The sequence below is a fragment of the Erithacus rubecula genome, assembly GCF_903797595.1.
Source record: "Erithacus rubecula genome assembly, chromosome: 1".
NCBI classification, from domain to species: domain Eukaryota; kingdom Metazoa; phylum Chordata; class Aves; order Passeriformes; family Muscicapidae; genus Erithacus; species Erithacus rubecula.
The window spans coordinates 84,945,731-84,955,510 of NC_136658.1; the positions used below are offsets into that span (position 1 = coordinate 84,945,731).

Below are 9,780 nucleotides of genomic sequence, written 5' to 3' on the forward strand. Positions count from 1 at the left end.
CAGCATTAACCAGTGGGTGTAACAGCTTTGGGCAGGACGGAGATAGTGTTTAATTCCGTAGCAAGTTTCGGGCAGCAGCAGCACAACGAGTTCATTCTCCTGTATGCTGACAGAATGACAATAGAATAGATGTTCTCCCGGTTCCATGCTGGGAGAGTGACCTCACCTTATCAGCAACACCTAACTCCCTCAAGGAAAGAGAAGCCTTTCAGAGAAACCCAGACAAAACAGAGCTGTGCAACCACCAGTTGTATGAATTTTAACAAAAGCGAGTGCTGGATTTTGCACGTGGGATGGGACAACCCGGGATGCATGGAGAGACTGGGGAACAAGAGGCTGGAGAGCAGAGCCATGGAAAGGGACCCGGGGGTGCATGGAAAGTTGAACATGATTGAGCAGAGCCCTGGCAGCCAAAGGGACAAACCCTGTCCTGGGGACATCAGGGACAGCATCCCAGCCGGGCAGGGAGGGGATTGTCTGCTCTGCTCTGAGCTGGGGCAGCCTCACCTCTGTGCTGGGGCAGTTCTGGGTGACACAGCACAAAAAGGTGATAAAGCTGCGGGAGAGTGTTCAAAGAAGGGCCTTGAGGGGAAGCCGTGTGAGGAATGGCTGAGGTCACTTGGACTGTTCATCTTGGAGAAGACTGAGGGAAAAACCTTATCCCAGTCTACAGGATCCTCATGAGGGGCAGGCACTGATCTCTTCTCTGTGGTGACCAGTGACAGGACCCAAGGGAACGACCTGAAGCTGTATCAGGAGAAGTTTAAGCTGCATATCATAAAAAAGGTTCTTCATCAAAGGTAGTCAGGAACTAGAACAGGCTCCCCAGGGAAGTGACCAGAGCAGTAAGCCTGACAGAGTTCAAGAAGCATTTGGAAAACGTCCTCAGACATGGGGTGTAATACTTGGGGCTGTCTGGGTAGGGCCAGGAGCTGGACTTCGATGATCCTTGCGGGCCCCTTCCAACTCAGGATATTGTGTGATTCTGTGGGATTGTGCGCGTTTCCCCTGTCACGGCTGCCCCGCAGAGCAGCGCCGTCCCGGCAGAGCGCACCCCCGGCTCCCGCTGTCCCACCCCGCTGCGCGGCCCGGCTGTCCCGGCCCGGTTATCCCCGTCCGGTTGTCCCCGCCCAGCTGTCCCCACTCGGTTATTCCTGCCCAGCTGTCCCCGCTCGGTTGTCCCCGCCCGGTTATTCCTGCCCGGCTGTCCCCACTCGGTTATTCCTGCCCGGTTGTCCCCGCTCGGTTATTCCTGCCCGGTTGTCCCCGCCCGGTTATTCCTGCCCGGCTGTCCCCGCTCGGTTATTCCTGCCCGGTTGTCCCCGCTCGGTTATTCCTGCCCGGCTGTCCCCGCCCGGTTATCCCCGCTCGGTTGTCCCGGCCCGCTCCACCCTGTGACGTCACCGCGGCGCGCGGCTGCTCTGGAGACGCGTTTTCCTCCGCGCGCGGGTTTGTGGGAGTCCGGGAAGGGGCCGCCGGGGGAGGAAGATGGCGGCGCGGGGAAGAGCGGCGGCGGGCGGCTGCGAGGAGGAGCGGGGCTCTGGGCGCTCGGAGTCCGAGCTGCTGCTGCTGCACCCGGAGCTGCTCTCGGAGGAATTCCTGCGGCTCACCCTGGAGCAGGTGCGTCCGGGGAGCCGGGCCGGGCGGAGCGGCGGCCCCTGAGGCGGGGCGAGGAGAATCACGGCGCTCCGGGAAGAGCAGGCACCGAGTCGGTGCTCTGGACACCACGAACCTGCGGAGAGGAGGATCTGGCGCGGGAGATGTCTCAAAGTTTGCAAAAGGGCCGTGTTTGAACACCGAGGCTGCTAAAGAGGAGTTTGCCCAAATCGAGACAGTGTCAGCATACAGTGAAACTGGCTGTGGAAGGATGAGCGTTACACTGTTAAAATTGCCACGTCCATAGCCAGCGTATCCTGCTCTAGGTGACCCTGCCTCGGCAGGTCGGTTGGACTAGATCATCTCTGGAGGTCCCTTCCAACCCTAATAGTTCTGTGATTCTGTGAGTTAAAGGAATGCAGCCTATGCAGTCAGTCAAGCTACTGCTTTAATGCGTAAATATTGATACTTGATAATTGAAAAGTAATTGACTTTGAAAGACAGTTTAAGACCATACAAAGCTTTAGTTGATGTTGTTTGAAATACTAGTTACTGCCGTGGCTGAAAATTTCAGGTGCACGAAACAATAGTAATCAAAGTTTCAGGGTTTTGCATAAACTCAAAGGTTTTTCATATGCTTTTGTTTCTGTAGCCTATATGTACAGTTTTCAGCTAATATCAGAAGTCGTGAAGTGCAGCCAGAACTGGTAGTGGCAGAGGCTTGAGCTGCTCTCAGTGACCTCGATTTGTAGGATGTTAGTGGAGTTTTTTCTCATCCCATATATTTGGCATGAGGTACCAAGAAATGTTCACAACCTGATACACAACTAGAAAGAAAACTGGTGTTCCAACTGGTGGTTCTTAGAATCTCAGAATAGTTACGGTTGGAAGGGACTTCCGGAGATCATCTTGTCCAACCCCCCTGCCCAGGGAAGTGTGTTTAAGAGTGCATGAAAACATAAATCCATCAACAATATATCTATCATAACTTTTCCCTTTTTTGGCTGCTCTTTTCCTTGGGAAAACTTGCAGTATTTTGGGTAGAGAGGGGCTGCAGGATTGGCCTGTGTGGGCAAAGGTGAATAACTGCCCAGTGCTGGTCACAGCTGGATCCGTGCATCTCTCACACTGTCAAAGAATGCAGCCCATCACACCCCAGAATATGAAGCAGAGTTGTTCATGGCACCTGTGCACAAATACACTAAAAAAGGCAGCAGATACTCGGGGTCAGGAGACTTCAATGGACACACAGAAAGTGGCACATGAGGAAACACGTGAAGAACTGCACTTGCAGGTGGTGGAAAAGGAAACCACTATGCACTGTCTGAAACATCCCATGTTTCCCATTGCCTCACTGATGACATGAGCTGAGTGTAATCCATACAGAAAATGAAGGAAGTTGGCAATAGGAAGGTAGGAGACCAGGCTGTTGTTGGCACTGAGCTGTTCATGGTCTCTCCAAACCCCAGCCACACCTCTGCTTCTGGAACCCTGACTAAATAAAACACTTTACTGTGGATTTTGAAATAAGAAATTATACCACTCAGATGGTTGAGCATTGAATTTGTCATAAAATTAACAACTCTTTTTCTGTTCCCCACAGAAAAATATATTAGTTGAAAATGATGCAAAGATGGACAAAGATGGGCTCACTGATCTCTATATTCAACATGCCATTCCCCTGCCTCAGCGTGACTTGCCAAAAAGTAGATGGGGAAAAATGATGGAAAAGAAAAGGCAGCAAAATGACTTGAAAAGTGAGACTAAAAGGTAATTTGGCTTTATTGGGCCAGACTTGTACAATTTAGGACAATGGATTTAGTTTAATCTTCCCCTGATTAATGCAGCTTGTACAGCTTTTGGATATTGTTACAGTTTACAGAGAATGCTGCGCTGGCTTGCCTGTGCCAGAAGTGCTGGATTCCACTACTACAAAAATAGAAAAAAAGGGGAAGATTTTTTTTCTTTTCTCATCTAAATGTTATTAATGCTATCTAGCTTATAGTGCTTCTTTTTACAGAACCATCTTTCTTTTATATCCCCTTTAAGTACTGAAGGGCTGCAGTAGGGTCTTCTTGGAGCCATCTCTTCTCCAGGATGAGCAGCCTCCATTCTCTCAAGTGTTTCCTTATGATCATTTTCATGACCCTCCTCTGGAGCTGCTCCATGTCCTTTCTCCAGAGGCTCCAGATCTGGATGCAGCATTCTGTGTGGGGTCTCACCAGAGCAGAGTAGGGGGTGCATAATCACTTCCCTTGACCTGCTTGCCACACTGCTTTGGACATATTTGGCTTACTGGGCTGCAAGCACATGTGGCTGGCCTGTCTCCAGCCTCATCCACCAGTATCACCAAATCCATCTCTGCAGGGCTACTCTCAATCCCTTCACCCCCAGTCTGTATTGATCCAGGGGATTAGTATTGTTCTTTCATCCCCCAGCATGTATTGATAATGAGTTATTGGCAGATTTCAAGGTACTTTATTATGAGGAGAAAGGAAATATTTTTTGTTTCACTGTATAATTGCTACTAAATAATCGTGTTTGCAGTGTTTAAGGAAAGTACTAAAAGCATTTTTAACTATTGCTCCTGCACAGGGGTGGTCTACTCTATCTAGAGTGAGGGGTACATGCTGCAGCAATTTTGTGTGTTTCAAAACTAATGTTTGCTTTCTGAAAGAAATATTCTGCTTCATTTAAATTTTTTTTTCTGTTTGTGTTTGCTCAGAAATCAAAATGTTCTTCAAAAGTTTGTTTTACTGAATCTCTTCAGTTAACCTTCCCCCTGCCCAAGTGACATATGATATGCATGAGTAGTGTTCTGATGTGTTCAGCAGTAAATTCTAAAGAAAGGTGGATAGAAATTCCTGTACTTTTTCAATATAACATCTTGTTGATGTCTTGAGTTTCTTAGCTTTACCAAAGTTTCTAACTGAAGAGCTAAACAAATTCTGTCAAGTGATTTGGGAGTCTTTTAGGTGTTTTTTTAAATTATAGCAGTGGCCAAAACACTGAGCTGTCTTTTGTCAGGTTTATTTTCCCTGTGCATAAGAGGTTATAGTACCTCAGTTTGTTTATCTGCAGACTTGAGGATGGAAGCGTGAGGTTAGTGTTTGGGTAGGAAAATGTTAGCGTGATAAAATAGGTGCAAAAAAGCTTTCCATCAAAACTGAAAACTGAAGTTTTTAAACAGGAATATTATCTTTCTTAATGGTGATTTGAGTTTTTAATTGGTAATTTGCACTTTCCAAACACTGTCATTCTTGAGCATTGCATTTTTAAAACTGAATTCATATAGCGTGGGTTACTTTTTTTTCCTCAGTCAAGATGTTTCTGATAATACTGTTTGATATCAGCTTAATAGTATTCCTTTTCATGAATCAGTGGTTACTAAACTGTCCTGCTCTGACTACACATAGGCTTAAAGGCACAAACTATTAAAAAAATGTCATTAAATCTGCATAGGGTTCCTGTTCAAAGAAAACTTATTTTAAAAAGGTGTGTTTTTTTGCATAGTGTTTTTATTCCTTAACTAGCAATCTTTTGGACTTAGCATTATGATTTTGAATAAGAGTGGAAACAGGGACATTTAGAAATATCAGAATATGAGAGGGCATTCCTGCAGGTAAGGCAACACACCCTTTCTTAAATGCTCATCTTTTGAAATGCTTAACATTTGTCTCTGTAGAATAGCTACAGTGCAGAAGCACAGTGCCTTTGGTTATACAGCTGTAATTGTCTGCTTAGACAGTTCCTCACACAACTCTTGCTGGGTAACACTGGTCCTCACACAGCCCTCTGCACCTTTATATTTTGAAAGTGACTTTTATTGCTTGTTATTTTTATTGAAGTATATATAAGTGTATATATTTATTTTTATTTAAGTTTGGAGCACCTCAGAGCTTACTATTAATATTTTTGGGATATATATTTAGGTAGGATAAAACTAATTTTCACTCCTCATGTCATGGATATGCTGTTTTTTGATCATCTAACCTGCGTTTCTGAGAATTTTATGATTTGTATTTTCAGTGTCACAGCAGCTGAAGGTTTAAGGAAAAGGCCATTAATTGTATTTGATGGCAATTCCACAAGCACAAGCATCAAGGTGAAGAAGACGGAGAACGGAGCTGCCGATCGCCTGAAGCCTCCTCCAGCTGGAAGCACCACCAACACAGTTAGAAGATTATCAGTTCCTTCCAATGCCTCAACGTACATCTCAGCCTCCAGTTTGTCAGAGGACGCTAAGCTGGGAATAAAGAATAATGAGGCTCAGCAGAACAATATTTCAAAGACTGACAGCAGTGTGTTGACTGGTCTGAAGGTTTACCCTTTGTCTCCAATAGCAGGAACTACTGTTGTGAAGTTAAAGAGGTCTGTTCCAAGAGAAGAATCTGATTTGCCGGTATGTTTGTGCAATATCTTGTTTTGCAGCTTTTTGTTTGTTTCTTTATTTGTTTTTATTAAATTGAGATTTGCAGGAGCCGAAGTTAGAGCCTTGCAAGAGTTTCCAGGATGATTTTATTTTGGAGTAATTACAGTAGAGTATTTAGAAACGGATAGAAGAGTAGCGAGTTTGGGAAATGTCATAATGAAAGAAATTTGTACTTGTCAGTAGGAAGCTTCTGTGTAGGTAACAGTGCTGAGTGTAGCTGCCAGATGGGGACAAAGAACAGTGGTTAGTTTTGGCATGGTGTGATTACAGGGCTTGTCAGTGAGCAAGGAACAATTGGGCCATCTCTTAAAAGCATGGCACAATATGGAGATAGGTCTTAACACTTGTGTTGTATTCCTTCATTATACAAATCAAGCAGTTTTCACATTTCCACTGCAATATGGAATATGGAATTAATCTGGGCTTGAAGGAAGAAATATCTGTTCTCATTTGAGCTGCAGGGGGAGCTTTAGATATACAGTGTTTAGTTACATTGATTAGAATTTTCCCAAGGCATGACACTGAACTTTGTTTTCTCAATATTGCCTCATGACAAGCAATAAAATATTAATACAGTATTAATATTAATTAATAAAATATTAATGTATTTTTAAAACTCCTTAAAAGAATGTAGGTGATATTCTGCTGCATGGATTGGTGCATTCCATCAGACTTTTGTTAAACATGAGTACCAAAACACATGGCTGTTTTGAAGGATAGCTTTAGCAGCTTTTAAAAGAAGAAAGGCTTTGAATGAAATTGATGCTTGAGAGGTGTTCCTACAACCAGTATAACTAAATTCTTTCAGTATATAGAACTCTTCCAAGTATTGGTCAGATCTGAACCTACAGAGATTTTGGAACTTGTCTAGTATACACCTCACAGCTTCTTTGTGTTTAATTTAAATGTTCTGTAGACACAATGATGACATTTTTAAGTGCCACTGTACAACACACTCAGAAGCTATGACCTCTGACATTTGACTTTCTATGTTAGCCACAGTTCAGGTTTTCCAGTTAATACCTGTAAGCTCAGTCATGCCTTGGTTGATGCTGGTCAGACATGTGAAGAGAGGCAAGTGTGTTCTATGGATGTTACTCTACCATCTGAAATTAAAGAAGAAATAGCAAGTGATGCTGTCAGGAAGAATCAGTGTACTTGGAAGATGGCTGTAAAGCCTGGTCTATTTTTAGTGTAATGACAATAAAGACAATTATGTCTCCAAGCAAGTGACTGTTCCTTGAGTTTCAAGAAAAATTTAATGAATAGCACAGAACTATCCCTATTAGCTTTTTATCTAATTCCCTTAAACCTTTCAGTGGTTGCAGTCCACAGGATTCCTGTAAATAAACTAACTCTGAAAATCTTTTAAAGAGAAGAGAGATCTCTTGTGCTCCCTGAACCAGTGTGTTGCAGTATGTTCTTGGAAACTCATATTCCTGTCTTTACTCTGCTTATGTGAGCTATTAAAGCTCTAATTTCTCATAATTTTTTAATTATTATTTTAGATGGTGGAAAGGAATTATTTCAGCACTTCATCTGCCATACTTTGCTTTGGGCTTTCTTGATCTTTACATCTTGAAAGATGAGCTCTTTTGAGGCTTTGGCAATTATTTCTCTTCTTTTTATCCAGGTCATTACAAAGGAAGACAAAATTTTCTTCTTCCTTTTTTAACATTTTTACTGTTTGATAAATGTAAATTGGCTTCCTAGTTGTGTATTTGTGGATTTTTCCTTATACAATTCCATTTCAACAAGTATTTTAAGAAGACAACCTGAAATAACTTCAGAAGTATGTTTTGAAATTCCAACCTGTTTCTGAGCTGCAGAACTGAAAGAAATCTTTGAATGTTTAATTGTAGGTTGCTGAAAACCAAAACATATGCATGATTTGCAGGTAGTTAAATTCTTTTGCTGTATTTTTATTTTTACCAGAGAAGTTCTGTGATATTTAGCTTTCTCCACAAGATGGCAATAGAAAGCTATTATAGTAGCCTGTAGCTGAATACTGTACCAGATTGAAATATGTCAGATTAATGACTGGCTCTTGTTTGCACAGTATCTCTAAGAGTAATTATTTATTTTCTTATATTCCAGAATGACCTAAAGCCTTCGGAAGCAAAGAAGAAAATCCAGCATGTTACATGGCCATGAAGTAGTTAATGGTGCTTGAAACATAAATATTACTTCCATATTTTCAAATAGATAGGTCATATTTAAACACTTTAAATAAAATTATTTTGAAATTTACAGACTTACAGAGATTCAGATTGCTGTGAAGTTTTAATAAGTTTAACAGCTCCCTCTCATAAAGCTGGAGTCACTATCACCAGTCACCTTAAAAGTATCCACTCTTGTACACCAAGTAATTAATTACTTCTTTGAAAGGTGGTGATACTACACTATACTAAACCCCCCACTCTTAGTTTTCAAGATTACTATAGTTCATCTCCTCCATGTCACTGTGATTCACACATTGTTTCACTAAGATTCAATTTTATTCCATGTCTGGTTAAATAGTTAAAATAGCTATTGAAATTTAGAGTGATGCCTAGAGCCTTCATGGCTTTAAAAAGGCAATCAATTTAGGTGAGAAAACTGACCATTCTGCTGATAAGACAGTCTACAGATTTTGTTTTTCTTTTTGTTGCACAGGAATGTAGAATTTGCAGTGCAAGTTAGGTTGGTAATAAGAGATGAACTATTTCGACAGCATTACTTCAAATTGAAGTTTCTCTTGATATATTAAACAAGGAATGCACAGATGGAAATATGTGATTAGCCTGTTTGATACGAAACTTCGAGAGGAAGTAGTGAATGGATTAGTGCCATGTTCTCTGAAGTACACAGGCATATTTTATACATGCATAAGTGTAAAAATGTGCCAATGTAGCAAATTTGATTGTTTTCCTGGTTACAATCATGCTTATAAAATATGGGGAAAACCAGTGGAATGCAGACCAGTGCTTTCTCAGCTTACAGATGGTTGGAGAGGGACATGGATAGGAAGACAGAAGTACCTTGAGAGCATTAACACATGTCACTCTAGAAAAAACACCACAAACCTGTTTTTCCTTCCTTTGATCATTTAAGATGGATTTTGGTTTTCTGTGAAATTTGGTGTTTCATTTGGATTATTGGTAGTACCTCACAGGGCAAAAATCCAGTTAGGTTGATGGAGATATTTTAATTAAAACTCATTGGCTCAGGGTGAAGCCAGTTTAGATCTGTTTTAGATATGGATGGTTAATAATAACTGCTCCTGGACTTGGTAAAACAAAAAAAGAATCAACTTTTGAATCCACTTAGTTAACCCAGGAAAAGAAGCTCTCTAGTGATCTGAAAGCTTGTTTACATTTTAATTCACTGGTTTATATTGAAACCAAAAACTGTAGCTTAATTCTTTACAGAAGTTCTCCATTCACTGTTATGATGTAAAAGGCACTTCTCGAATGCTGTAAAATGGTAAGAATGTGTGTTTTGAAATGGTGTGACCTTTCCCTTTTACTAAACACTTGTGCAGTTTTTGTACTTGAGTACAGCGAACTTTAACATAATGTACATTTTGTATGTAAAGACTTGTCTTTTAAGTAGCCTTATCCTATTTAAGTAAATTAAATTAAAAATAAACAAAACAGTGCTGCCTTGTTTTTGTGATGCAGTTAAGCTTGTTCATTTTATACAGTTATATTTTGGTGGACTTGAAGTGATCAGCACTTAAAGGGTAAAAGGTCAGTAGCTGCTTTGCAGCT

At 41.6% G+C, this 9,780-nt stretch overlaps 1 protein-coding gene across 1 annotated transcript; it reads left to right on the top strand.

The window, feature by feature from the left end:
* The first annotated feature begins 1,440 nt into the window (after positions 1-1,440).
* On the top strand, positions 1,441-8,288 carry LOC306799558 (ashwin). The gene is made up of 4 exons (XM_079300760.1): positions 1,441-1,620; positions 3,200-3,366; positions 5,626-5,998; positions 8,126-8,288. The coding sequence occupies exons 1-4, from the start codon at positions 1,489-1,491 to the stop codon at positions 8,180-8,182; spliced, it is 729 nt and encodes a 242-aa protein (XP_079156886.1). The 5' UTR covers positions 1,441-1,488; the 3' UTR covers positions 8,183-8,288.
* The last annotated feature ends 1,492 nt before the right edge of the window (positions 8,289-9,780 follow it).